Raw genomic sequence first — 15,022 nt, 5'->3', positions numbered from 1 at the left:
AGCTTGTTGGGTTTAAAGCGCCAACAATATTCAATTAAAAAACCTCAACAGCAATGTATGTTCCAGAAACCATGACCACGTTAATCAAGATGATCCACAGACCTTGTTGGGAGCAGTTTCATGAAGGAACTATTTTTTTTCTACCGAATGACATGCGCCAACGTATCACTGGGCAGAAGGAAGTTTGCGTCTAGTCATGGAAGTGGGGCCTAATTGCGCAGGAGGATACAGTAGAAAGAAAAACGTTCCTAAACAAAACTCCCCTCAAAAAGGTCTGCGGATCATCTTGAGTAAAAAGGTCAAGATTGTTGGAAATAAACATTGATGTTAAGTTTTTTCAAATGTATTTTTTGGTGTTTTAAGTGCCATAGTTTCACTAAATTAGACACTAACCTTGGATACCTACATCCAAACAAGATCTAGATTGATGATATAGAATTAAAATAAGAGGAAAATACTTTTTAAAGAAGTGTTGAGCTATAGTTTTAAATGTCTGTGATCCAAAGAAAAAATAACTTAACAGTTGTCAACCTCCTTTGTTTATTTGAAATGTGTTATGTTCACTAAAATATCAACAAACATTGAGGTCGACAGACTGCAGAGGCTTGATATAATGATTTTCCTGCTTTATTCTATCCAACCGTCCTGTACATCACGGGGGTCGGTGTGTCCTTGACCCTCTGTGGGCCGAGACCCCGAGGGGGAATAAAAAAAGGCAGATCACAGACGTAGAGTTTAATAAATCAGATAACTTGATTAACTGTCATCTTGGTTTCATACAGTAGTTTTCCCCTCATCTGTAATAATCCCCGGAGGCTGTGTGATGACGTTGTTATTATGATATGTAGTATCTGATCTGTGATCCACTTTATTTCTATTATTTGATGGTTTCTTGTACATGTAGAGCAGCAATACGCTGCAGGGGGTCTGCTAGGCCTCTGATGTCACTCAATACTGATGATCTGTCCCGGGACGAGATCTGGATCAACATATCGAGACGATAGAGTCATGTCTGCCAGCAAAAAGTGGGGGAGGGGGCTCAGATAGTCGCACATCGGGGGAACAGATGGAAATGTGATTCTCAGTGTTGCCAGATTTGAAATAATCATAAAAATGTGCAATCTGTTTGATCATTAATGCCCAATACTGTACGATAACATTAAGAAACTTTATTTTGTTGTGGCGCTTACAATAAATGGTTGGTTTTGATATAGAAAGATAACTGGATACAGCGTTTAAGTGGAGCCCTGTTCATTCCTATGAAAGTTATTCAGGTGCCAATGAAGCTAAAATGGTTTGATTACTTGGTGATAAAACTTCCAACATGTTTCTGGGATCTTCCGCATCTTTGCGCAAAATAGAGCAAGTGAAAGCGTTTTCTTAGAAACTAACCCCAACCCTCATAAAAAGCTGTCTTGGCTTTTTCACACGAACCGAGGAGGAAAGATATCTCTAGATATATAATAACTTTGAGGGCCAAATGATTCAAATTAGGATCATTAGAGTGCTTGTACTGGGAGGTTGATTTACGACAAATATATAACACACTTACAGATGTCTCTTTCCCAATGCAAGTCAATTGGAATAGACTTGTTTCTGCTTCTTGTCTCTATGCTAAGCTAAGCTAACCCTCGGCAAGAAAAGGGCTGATATCCACCAGATAAACTGTATTTTGGTTGATGCATTGCATTTCTGTTAAATTCTTTGTGTGTTTTGTGATGTTGTATTGTGTTATAATGAATAGTATGAGACATTTCCAGTGAGATTGCAATATGTCATTTGAAAGAGTGAAAAGCATCACTGTGAGGCAGCTTTTAGTCCAAGGACTTTGCTCCTGACTCATCAATTTGTGCTTTAAAACTCCCACAGGGAGACATCAAAGAGGCAGAGATAACAACATTTCTACCAAGAGGAACTTGAATAGACCGGAGAGTATAAAGGGTTACACTTCCTTTGTTTTTAAACTGGAAACCACTCTCTGGTAACTAGACGTAAAGCCTGCTAACAATCACACAAACATCTGAAGAAAAAGGTAAAGCAGTTGGATTCATTTCAGTGTCCAGGTGTGGATTCATTTTTATTGTATTTAACCTGATTACTAAATGTGCCTTTTGAGTGCTTTCACAATCAGTCATTTATGACAATAATTAAAAAGAAGCAAACAGAAAAAAGGATAAGGTCGGTGGTATTCTGTCTTTTTCGTATCATGAACAAACCCCCTGAAAAGCCAACAAAACCAACAGTTATTAATGATAATAAACAATATATACTCAGGTTGCCAAAACCTCATGGGAACATTTAATACTTTTTGCACATTATTAAGTTGTTTCACTTTATGGCATGTTCAGTTTTACCTTTGACTCCTGTTAAAGTGGTATTTGCATAAAAACGACTGCGTTTTAAGATTCAAATGCACAAGAAAAAGTTGTCTGCCACTAAGGTTAGGCAATCTATAAAGTCTCCAACTCTCCAGAACAAAGGGACACAGCGATTAAACCTGATAAAAACCCTGAATAAAGCAGATGTCACGTGTCTCTCTGATGCTGTTTGGTTTAAGCTAACATTTGCTCAGCTTGTGTCTTAAGAATATGTGTCCCGGATGCTGTTTGGCTGTCGCTAACGTTTACTTTAAGATCAGGACGTTTGATGCCTAAAAATCCTTCAACAGGTTAAAATATTGAGTTAAAAACGAGCCAAATCTAAAAGGTGTACGGTAAAAATGTGGGTTAAAACTAGCTACAAAGTCAATTGATGACAACTAGTGGCCAGCCATTGCTAACGTTAGCTTAGCGTAGTATTTCTGATAGTAGGCTATCCTGTTGTTCAGAGGGTTTTTACCCAGAGCTGAATTGTCTGTTAAAGTCTCCTTAGCTCCAAAACAAAGATACTCTGGCATTACAACTCAAATTAAATCAGTTTCATGCTAAAAATCTGTGTTTCTCAGATGCTGTTTGGCTGCCGCTAACGTTTGCTCTGGTTGTTTCTCTGTTAGCTTATGAATTGGAAATGGGGGACCCTGATGTAAACAAGACGAAAGTCTTTCTCTGGTCTGCATCCCCTTAACAATTGTATGTTTTGAGCTGTACTGTACTGTACCCAATATACAAGCTGTTAATAAACTTTTCAATCAATCAATCAATCAAGATCAAGACGTTTGATAACTAAAATCCAGTCATTGGAGAGTTCAAACAACGCTAACACATGCTCGAAGGGGATACAAAGCAATCAAACCAGAGGAAACACACCGTTACTTTGATTGAATTACAGAAATGTCTAGGGTTAAAACTTGTTGGAAACATTTGTGATAATGTTAGCACACAATTCAATAACACATATAACATAGCTCTAGTCGAGACAGTTTCATTCGGAAATGTTACAGATACTTTTAAGTATTCAGTAAAAACAAATGGACTAAAAAGCAGATTGGATTTGTTGCTTTATCTTAAAGACAACTTCAGGAAACTGCAGATATCACCTCTCGTTTGTCATTTCAATAATTGCAAATTACATCAGCTCACACATAACTAACTAAATGTTTGGAGGACACCAAAATGACTATGCCAGAAATGGATAAAATCCTCTTGTTTTTTGTAGTTTTCTAGGTAAATGTGCTGCTAAGTAATCCTTTTGTACTTTTCTCTGTCGTCTTTGTGAGCTGTAAGCACAGAGCGCGTCCATTCGGTGGTTAAGGCAATTGATTACTTCAAAGGACAGGAATAGACATGATTTGTGACACATATTGGAAATTCACTCACTCAGGCTCTGTGTAGGCAGGCATGTTGCCGCCATTTTGATTCTACAATAAATCACAAATGGATGTGGTAATGTTAGAAACTTCCTCTGGGAATACTACTTTCTTTTCCTTGTTTTAATGGAACAAGACAGCTTCTTCTAGCTGCCAACAAAACATTTAAAAAGGAAACCACAAGAAATAAATATATCAGGTAAATGGTTTTAAGCAAAGTTTGAATAGTCCACACTCTTTGTTCACTCTTCTTTTGTCTCAGCAGGCATGCGGTGATGCATCTTCAGATAAAATATTATAAACAAATATATACACTTGGTAATATAGCTGTCTAAAACAATTCTCTCAATAAATGTAAAGTTACTGTAAACATGCACTCTTTTCTCACTGAGTACTCTTATGGCGCATTTCCACTGCAGGGCCTCACTCGGCTTAGTACGGTATAGTTAGGCCTTAGTAGGCCAGGCTCACTTTATGCTGCGTTTCCATTACAGTAGTAGCTCGGACAGTAACTATAGTAACGCAGTGTAGGCGGAGACGTGAGGTCATCTACAATGCGAACCACAAAACCTACATTAGCCGTTAGCTGTTAGCACTCAGAGCTCCTCATATCTGTTCAGAAACTAGACAAAGGTTAAACAAGTACAAACCACAGACTGTCTGTGTCATGGCGAATACAGTCGCTGGTTTATTTATGTCTGTATAGGCCGTTGTTGTGTGTGTGGACGGTCGGAGCATATACAACGTTAGCGTAGCCAAGCTCCATTCAGAAAACACGCATTTTAAAAGGTTTTTCGCCTGCCGTCTGTCTGCAGACATGTCAAAGCATTAATTCATGGTTTGTAGTAACCGGTATCAGTATGTTGTTACTTCGGCATCATTTTGAAACGCGTATTACAATTAAATCATGGTAAAATATGTTCATTGTGTTGTAGATGTAGCCACTCACGTCACTCGTTTAGCATATTCAGCAAGGTTGTTGGCCCGAAAGAACCACGATTTTTCACGAAAAACTGTGAACGAGTACCCGTTAACCGGAACTACCCCTAGTGGAAACGTAACACAAAACGGGCCGGGTTTGGCACGGCACGCTTAAACCGTGCTACGCGCTGCAGTGGAAATGCGCCATTAGCGCCCAGGCTCCATTAGTGACCTGAAAATATTATGATATGCTGTTTTTCTGTTATTTTTTTGGGTACGAATGACACATGACTAACTCCATACTCTGTTTTTAATCAAGGGGCCTGGGTGCAAGAGTACTGGCTCAGTGTATTTTAAAGGGTAAAGGGTATAAAGGCATGTAAAGCCTGACCCTACAGTGGAGCTCAGTTTGAACCGTCAGCGCATAGGCTACATCAGTCTCTCTCCGTCCTGCTGTTAAAACCCACTTTACAGCAGACAGTTTCCCACAATCATCCAACTCAAATCACACAATGGTTCATTTAACAACAACTTTTTGTCTTTGAAAAGGTTGGCAAAGAGCAGTTGCCGCAATAATAGTTTTTTCTGTAGCCAGGATGCTGTATGGCAGCAATGGGATGCAATAACTTCATAGCTCTTCATAAGGACTGCGTGGTAGCTTGCTGCAGGTTGAACTTCAACGCTTCTCTGGTTTGGTGCTTTTATAGCTTTAGGGTGAGTGTGTGTGACAACATTTCTAGGTCCATTAATTTCTTTAACTACGTTTGCTGCCAATATCGATGTTGAGAGTTAAGAAAAGGCGAGGTTATGTCAGTTCATATTCTGTCTTTTTTTAAAACAGCATGTATCATTTTTGATGTGTCTATTTAGGATATCCATTGTGTGGGACATTTTACATTTCAAGAATAAACTTGCATTTAGTTTTAAGCTATCCATGGCTTTAAGTATGGCAATTTGTATGTTGTTCGGCAAGTCCACCACTTTGGTCACGATTCATATTACTCAACAATTAGTGGATGTAATATTCTTGGTCCTCAGATGATAAATCCTCCTGTTCCTCTAGCGCCACAACAAGCTTCAGATCGGTGGATCTTAGCTTAACGTCTTTACAAACTATTGAATGGACTGCCATTTGTAACTTGGTACAGCCCATAAGACCACACAAATAATGACAAGCTTCGATGTGTTTAGTGCTAATTAGCAAACATTATCATGCTAACAAGCTGGAAAATAGGGTGAACCACACCTAATTAAGATAGCATTTTAGCATTACCATAGAGTGCCACAGTGACGCATCCTAAAACCCGGAAGCAAGTTAGCATTTTACCACTTCCGGTTCCTTCGACAAAAAAAGCAATGCAATCTCTCCATAGGATTTGGGAAAATAGCTGGAAATAAGGTCTGTGGTTGAGACACGGATCACGTTTTGTTCTACGACATTAAATCCATCAGCAGTGACCCCAGTGGTGATTTCTGAAGAGTTGACGTGTCTGAAAAACGATGGTTGTTACCAAGTGGCTGAATAGGACTACAGAAGTTGTCGAGGCCGTTTTACGTCATTACACCGAACATGTAAACACTCCGCTAAGTTTGTTTGCCCTGTTCTGCTTGAAAGCAAGTGCCTGCCTCCTGCAAACTGTTCAAACAAACACTTCAACTCGTACAATTTACAATCTGTGTGTTTGAATATGGATCTTAAGTTGGCGTGACGTTGAAGCAACCCTGCTGTAGTTCCTTTATAGCATAACGTTAGCATTTTGCTTCTGGCGACTAGATTTATGATTCAAAAATGATAAAAGTAGGGTAGACATGTGGTGATTATCCGGCTGAACAAAACGTGATCCGTCTCTTGAATGCGTTTCAACCACAGACCTTATTTCCAGCTATTTTCCAAAATCCTATGAAATTGCATTGCGTTTTTGTCGAAGGAACCGGAAGGAGTTTACATCTGGGTTTTAGGACGCGTCACTGTGGCCACAATACCATTTAGCTCAAAGACCGTCAATTATTGTTGTTAAATTACCTTGAAACACACATCATTACATTTCTTTACTGCAATTTCTTTTTGGGCAACATATAAACGCCTCTACCACTATATATCTGCTTAAATTGTGTTTAGCTTTTCGGGATGCAAACACTTTAATGACTCCATTTACTGACGAAGACCATGTATAAAACGTGAGAGATAATTTTGCCAAAAATTCTGTAATTTTTATGCATTTGTTGTGCTTGTTTTCTTCCTCAAGCAAAGATTAAGCCAAGATGAAACAAAACTAAACAGATCCAAAGCAATGAGCATCAGACAAAGCGGGGAACTGCCTTCAGAGAGAGAGACTGCAGCGGCTCGGCACGGCGAAGAATACTGATCCGAACTCCTCTAAGCTAAGATTTCCACATTAATAACAATGATATATTAAAAACACATTCGCGTGTACAGTATATGTGAGCTACTCCTACTTTCCAGAAATATACATATACGCCTTCTGCACACACTGTATTATATTTGCCATATTGTGGGGACAGTAATATGGATACATTCTTTAAAAACACTGAATTACACTCTGAATGATATCTTCCATCAAACATAAGTCCTCCTAACATGCCTTTTACCTCCATTACAATCCCATTTAATTTGGTGCAACTCATCATGAATGCTTTAAAGCAGTAGGGACGGCTCTGGGATTTGCACACTTGACATTGTGAGTTGATGTTTGACACGGTAATTAGGCGTAGAGTTTCACTAGAGGAGAGATAGACCCTGAAATAGAGCGATACATTTAGTTCCTCTGTCAAAGCTCTGGTAAATAAAACCCCAGGGCGCTGCTGTTATACCCTTGAGAGGATTTATTTAAATTCTGTCCCGCTGGAAGTGTTGTTCGGCACACGGTGCACAGGAGCTGTTGTTCATACAATTAGGATTGTTCGGGTTTCTTAAGGAGAGACACTACAGTGGAAACATATAATGAATACATGTCATCATGAAACTTCCCCAGTTGATTGCTTACATTAGGATGATATTCTTTGTATTACACATTTTCTGATAAGTTTAAATATGCATATGAGGCATTATGTTATTGAATATGTGCTTATTTGCATAAATCTAAACCTTGGATAAACCCAGATTTAAAAATCTTGTTTCACTTGGATCTAAAGGTTTTTACAGAGGGATTTTCGGAAAGCTCTTCCAATAATTTTTCGACATGTTTTCAGGAATTAAAAGCTCAATACATCAGGCTCTGATTGACATATGAACACAGCTCTCGGTAAAAAGCTTCACAACATAGACAGGGATGAAAATGGAAAGTTTGGTGGATGTAAACGTTAATAAAGTTACATTATTTTTGGAAAACAGAAAGATATGTATGGTAAAATTCCTATATTTTGCAAAACACTACAGGAGAAATTGGAAGTAATTTGAATAGATATCACCATGATCCAGTTCCCACAAATGTCCTGCTTGAATATGCAAATGAGGATTATGTGATACTAACTTCTTGTTAATTCAGGAGAATCCATAGAATTAATTAAAGAAACACCTGGATGTGTATGTCTCTGCTTGCCTAAAAGAAGACAGGTTATGAAAGCAAAAGTAGTCCAAAATCGTAAAATTGAGTGCATGATAAAACGTGTTTTCTACCTGTAGTGTCTCTCCTTAAGAACGCAAAAACAAACCCCAATCTCTCCTATCTCTACTTTCCATCTAGACTAATTTATACAGTGAAATCTGTGCACATTGAGACAGGAACCTCCTCTGCCTGAAGTCTTCCAGCAGATCCTCCACAAAGTGTAAATACGCTTTAAAGGATGGGTTTTTGTAGGCCAGTGATGCTAAAGGGGCTAAGATCCTTCCCTGCAGGTTTCAACTCATAACATACGCCCCACTGCCATCAACCCCACAGACAAAACAAGTCAATAATGGATGAGGGCTCTCCTCTTTTCTCCGCTGTCAGTCTGTGGGGAGGCCCTGCAGCGAGAGCTCTTACAAGCCGCCGCTTTTTCATTATTCATTCGGTGTGTTTCAACCGAGAGGTGGATCTCTATTTACTCACCGGCCTTGCAAACAACAAGGACTACTGCCACTTCTGCTTACTGTAATGTTGGAGCTCTTTATTTCCCATCTTACAACCTGCTTTCCTTAACTCAATTTCACTTTCTATACTTCTTTGCAAGGGACTCCCAGCAGACAGAGTTTTGTTTATCAGGCAGTGCAGGTCTCGCTGAGTTTTTTGGGCCGAGAAAAACGAAAATCCTTGTATTTGGGATGGAGGTTTTGCGAGTAGATGATTTGTTACACAGGAAAAGGTCGATACTGGTTACTGAGAGTTTTCACTTTCATCACTGAAGGTTCCTCTGGGAATAAATTGTCAGTAGGCGTCCTGACTTTGGGAATGTTCCACGATGTGATCCCACTTTAAACTCCCAACAGTGGAGCTGCCTATACAGTGGGTGGCATGTGTGTGTTTGTGTATATGTGTGTCTGTGTGTGTGTGTGTGTGTCCTAGTCGCGGCTGTGGTTGCGTTTCTTGAAGAAGAAGAACGGCGTCTTCTGAGGAGGGCCCAGCAGAATGGGGACCTGGTTCTTGTGGGTGATCTTGATCTGTAAGAATCAGATAGAGAAGGTTAACGTATGGATACGGTAACATTTGTTATTTTCTCATGCAACAAAGAGATAATAACAATTCTAAAATGGAGATGGCAGCAAAACACACATCCTCTCTACTTAAAGATTATGACTAAATTAAAGCACAATACATAAAAAATAATAATAAATACAAAACAATAATAAATTCATTTAAATATTTAATATTTTCATTTAAAAAAACAAAATGAAAACAATTAAAAGCTTAAATAATTTATAAAATACTAAAAAAAAAAGTAAATAGCTGACATAATTAAGAAAAATACAACAACAAATAAATAACTATAAAAAGCACAAAATAAGCAAAAAACTATCCATGACAGAAATGTATGATTAACAATACGGTTAAAAGGAAATAAATAATTAAACATCAGTAATAACATTGTACTTTTTTTCAATTGATACCTATTATCATTTATACAACTTTAGTTGATAGTTATATTACTGTAAAACTATAAAATAACAACCAAAATATGAGAACATTTGTTTGGATAGCAATCAGTTGCAACTGAATATTATAATAATCAACCTTAAAGTGCACCTATCATGCTATTTTTAGGCAATAGCATAACAGATCACCCATTCTAACCATGCCTCATATCCCTCTATTTCACTTCCTGTTTCAAAAGTGCTGATTTTGGGTATAAAGCTTTAAAAAAAATAACAACTGATAAAAAAAGGAGGGGGCTGAGCTCATGCGGGACCCGGCAGCTACTGTCTAAACTAAATGCTGCCGTGATGAAACGCCATATCATGGATTATTAAGGGTTCTCTCTGAAACAGTCTGGAGCTCAAAGGCTTTCTCTTTTGCCGGTTATACCACAAGGTGAGTTCCTTTTTATTTCCTGCTTCTTCACACACATGCTCTCTCCAGTACAGGTTAGCTCTGAGTGTTAGCGATGCTAATGTAAATACCGACCATATTACGTCCAAAACAGTCGGGCATTGTTTCTGATAGCAACGTTTCTGATTGGGCCGTGGGTCCACATTTCAGATATTACGTCATATCGGACGCAAATCTGGATCAGCTCCGTTGTTCCCCCGTTTTTAGAGATTTGGGTACGGAGGAAAAGAGAGAGGGTTTTATTTTCTGACGCTGCGTGAGTTCCCCGACGCACCGGGGACACATGTTGATGTATACAAGACATCACAAAGTGCATTTTGCATGATAGGTCCCCTTTAAGTTAAATGGATTATAAAATATTTTGTAACATCATTATCTTTGACAGCTCGTACTTTGTCAGTGGTTTATAATTAGTTTCTGGTCTATATATTCATGTAGTGTGTTTATATGTATTTCAAATAATTTAGTAATCATTAACAAGTACCCAATATAGAATATCAAATGTTATGGTGTGCAAAAACAAACGTAATACAATCATTACACAATAATAATTCTTCTAATAATATGTTAGTAAACCTGTTTTCACAGTAAAATAACTATTACCTCAAGTATAATTAACTATTGTATACTGTGGTATATTTAAAATGTTCCCATGCAATAATGATCATAGAGTTTCCCATGGCTGATACAGCAAGTTCTCAGTATCTGTGTTTTCATGAAGTCCTGCTCTTCACCGCAGACTGTTATAAAATCCCTCACTGCGGCCTTGTAACTAACCTACATAACACAAGAAAAACCTTTTCTATCCTCCGCCTACACTATATATGAAATATCGTGAGGACAAATGCATAATAGTTGATTTCCTTTTTTTCTTTGAAGAATATAGGTGCTGGACGTCGAGGCTGAGGATGTGCAGAGGAGGAGTGTGAACAAAAGAAGAAAGGAAATAAACAGAGACCTGGGCAAAAGGTGGGGAACACTTGGTGCAGCACATAGCATTGGTTATATTGGCTCTCAATAATACATGGCTGTCCTATGGCATCAAGAGGACCCTTAGAAGACAGAACAAATGTGTTTCTCTGGGACAAAAAACCTACATATTGGTCTCTTTGGTCTTTGAGTATGATTGAGGAGGACTATATTCTATATCCAATCATTGCGTGAAGTCATCCACCAGCTGCTGCCATGTTCTTTGAAAACCTTTATTATGATATGTTTTTATTTTATTTTGGGGGAGTGGCTTAAGTAATTTGGGTTTAAGTTTCTTACGATACGGGGTTCAGTATCGCACAATATGAAGTTCAGTATCTTGCAATTAGGGGTGCAGTATCTTGTCTTAAAGCAACTGTTGAGAATCTGCTATTGTGTGCAGAATAACAATATCTACCTCTAAAAACAGTGTTCTTATGATTTCTAAAAGGGGATTTTACCTGATTCTACCTGTGTTGTTGTGGTCGTGTTCATGGACCTATGCATCTGAAAATAATTGACTGAACTCTCACCGTGCAGGGGGTCTGTATCTCTTTGATATTCTTTCTCTCATTAGTCAAATAAACCTACCAGTGGCGAACCGTCAGGGCCTTCAAGGTATTCAGAGAATACCCTGGAACACTCAGATAAAACAAACAAAAAATCGATTTCATTATATAAATAAAATGTATATTAAATGAGAATCGTATCTGTGTTGTTGATCTGTAATATTACAGTGTTACGTTGATTTGTTTGTCCTTCGCGGACCATGCACTACGCATTTCAGTGGTTTTGTGTTAGAAAAGAAAGCAACCAATCAGATCTTGTTCTGGATCTCTGGGTAGAGGAGGCGTGTGGCACAGTGGACTAGTGCATTGGTGTTCGGATCAGGTGGTCACAGGTTCAAACCCCACTGCAGTCAGCATGTTGTTGTGTCCCTGGGCAAGACACTTCACCCCAAATTACTCCTGTGGGGATTGCCCACAGTATTGAGTATGTAAGTCGCTTTGGATAAAAGCGTCTAACAAGTGACATGTAATGTAATGTAGAATATCCTTCAACCAAGGTATTCTACATCCTTGATCGAATGCCCTGGCCGTTGCACTGAATGAGAGCGTACGTTTGGACTGACAGTTTGATCAAACAATCAGATATTGATTTGTAGCCAATGGGCGTGTTCTTTCAGAGTTCCTCTCGGTTCCAGGGTATTCTAGAAGGCCCGCTAGTTAACTGGCTCGAGACAGAGGAGCTAGATGAATGCGACGAAGCAATTCATGCCGTTTTATTGTTGTTAACATTGAAATGACAAGTGCAACAGGTGAAGATGAAGTTGTTTTGCGGAATCGTTGTGAGTACCCTTTTCAAGACGGACATTATAATGCCGCGGAGAGGGGGGGGGGTGTGTCTACAGAAGGTCCAGTTGTGATAGACACGGTTCACCACTGAAACCTACCATTACAATTATAGACTGTTAATTTATTTGTAAGTAGGCACATTTACAACATCTGCAAGGGATTAAATACTTATTTCCTCCACTGTATGTATCTGAAAATAATTGACTGAACTCTCACCGTGCAGGGGGTCTGTATCCAGGGCTCGCCATCAATCTGCATGGGCAGCCGCCGGGACGTCCTGCAAAGAGAGAGAGAGAGAGGGTGATGGGGGGGGAGGCAGGGCGAGAGAGAGAGGGTGAGGTTGTGAAGGTCAGATCACACACACCTCTGAGGCACGAGAGGCCTGTTCACACTGCCCCAGGACAGGGTCACACACTGCACCCTTTGTTCCCATGAGACCCATTCCCAGACAGGCCCCCACTCTTTAAACTCACAGACCCACTGTATGTATGTGTACACGTACACGTACACACACACACACACACACACACACACACACACACACACACACACACACACACACACACACACACACACACACACACACACACACACACCACACACACACACCACACACACACACACACACACACACACACACACACACACACACACACACACACACACACACACACACACACACACACACACACACACACACACACACACAGTTGGTTTAAGACTTTCATGCATGCCTCTCTGGATAGAGAAACACAGTATGGGAGAATGACTGAGATGAATGCTTTTTTAATTAGAGACTAGGAAAATAGTCGGGTCAGTTTGTACAACAAGTGAGAGAATGACATGTAAACGGCTCACTGTAATAGGCTGAGAGGAATAACAAAAACATCTGAAACAAAACCACTTTCTTTGAATAAAAAACGTCGGATCAGAAACTCAACCACTGCCTGTAGCTTAACTCGCCTACTATTGGAGCCTAATAGATTTGTTCATTGTATGACTGTACGCTCCAGGACCTCTGGTGGTTGCAGTGATTTTAATTGTTGGAAAAATGATTTTATTGGGTGCGTTATACCGTCACTGACTGTAACTGTAACTCTCTTAACCGGCCAGTAGGGGCAGCAAAGGATCAACGATGCAAGAGTACTTTCCGGGATTTTTTAGGCTAAAAACAATTTGACCAAATCCCTGTTCACACATACACTGTGACTCTGAAGCTATCTTGAGATGACCTGGTGAAGCTGTATGAGCGAACGCACATGTCTGATTCATTTTGTTGAAGACTTTACCGGCTTCCTAACACAATATTCTTATTGTATTGAATTGAACCTATTCCATTTCCTGTAAATGTAATAGCTGCATCCTCAAGTAAAGTAGAGACAGCTAAAAATAAGACACCTTAAAGCTGAGTGCTCTTTGTTGAAGCACAAGAGGAAGGAGGATAAGAGAGCCATTACGATGCTGGATCCAAATCCAAACTCAACACCACAGACGGATCATCTCTCATCCTGTGATTGTGACCTCGCCCTCGCCTCCAGCAGCTCTCTCAGTAAAGCATGCATATATGAAATGTATAATTGATCAGGTACAGGGGCATGTTATTGTTTAGATGCTGCAGGGATTTCACCCCTTGCACAAAAACACTCAAAAGGAATACATTTTTGATCATACATGTAGAGAACGGAGATTGTTTTGTGCAGAAAGTTTCCAGTTGGCTGACGGAAGGAAGATGGATGACATGTGGGGAAAGATGGAGGAGTTACCTGATGGTGACGTTGGCACACTGAGCGAGTCTGCGTCCGGCACTCTTCAGTCCGGTGTAGATCTGTCCCATCTCGATCGCCCCCTCCAGACCAACCACCTCCAGCAGCTGGTCACTGAAGTCTGCAGAGAGGTATGTTTCCATAAGTTATAGACACTTAGCATGACCACATGTAATAATACAGGTACAAGAAAAGGTCATTTTTTGCACTGTAAAGCAGATTTTCACAGATGTTTATCCCACATCTGATGCTGATATGCTTATCACACAGTAACAGCAGCATTATCAATCATTCAGAGTTGTTTAGTTGTTGTTTATGTTGTTATGGGTCCAACTGATGAATGTAAATCCCATATTCAATCTCTTTTTGACCTCCCCACCTTCAAAACACTGACCGAAACTCACCTCTTCAGACTAGCTTTTAATGTGTGATTAATGTTGTGTCCTTGTTTTAAATATTGTTTTATTGCTCGATTTTAATTTGACCTTACATCTTATTTTTATGTAAAGAGCCTTTGCACCTGATAAAGTGCTTCATAAATGCAATGTATTAATATTATCTTTTTAGCTCGGTTTTTGGTCTCTACCAATTTGTATGTTTGTTTATACAATGGTACGTTTTGATATCTAATGAAAATGTAACGGTCATTATTTGTGGTTTACAAAACACTGTAATGCAGAACCTGTTAGGCAACAAATGTACTTTGCTAGATTTAAGCTTGTGGTTTGGGTTAAAACGACAAGGGTAGTAGTGTTACTTAAGTACGGAAGTTACATAACAGGGTCA

At 39.3% G+C, this 15,022-nt stretch overlaps 1 protein-coding gene across 1 annotated transcript in view; it reads right to left on the bottom strand.

The window, feature by feature from the left end:
- Positions 1-8,746: 8,746 nt before the first annotated feature.
- Positions 8,747-15,022, bottom strand: part of LOC117538102 (diacylglycerol kinase beta) — a gene marked incomplete in the record, with an annotated part of 134,000 nt that continues 127,724 nt past the window's right edge. Inside the window, 3 exon segments of the mRNA XM_034203635.1 lie at positions 8,747-9,263; positions 12,690-12,750; positions 14,237-14,357. Coding sequence (XP_034059526.1) covers positions 9,165-9,263; positions 12,690-12,750; positions 14,237-14,357 — 281 coding nt within the window.

The sequence above is a fragment of the Gymnodraco acuticeps genome, unplaced genomic scaffold, assembly GCF_902827175.1.
Source record: "Gymnodraco acuticeps unplaced genomic scaffold, fGymAcu1.1, whole genome shotgun sequence".
Taxonomy (NCBI): domain Eukaryota; kingdom Metazoa; phylum Chordata; class Actinopteri; order Perciformes; family Bathydraconidae; genus Gymnodraco; species Gymnodraco acuticeps.
The sequence above is the reverse complement of the archived record's forward strand: the minus strand, read 5'-3'. Positions and strand labels throughout refer to the sequence as shown.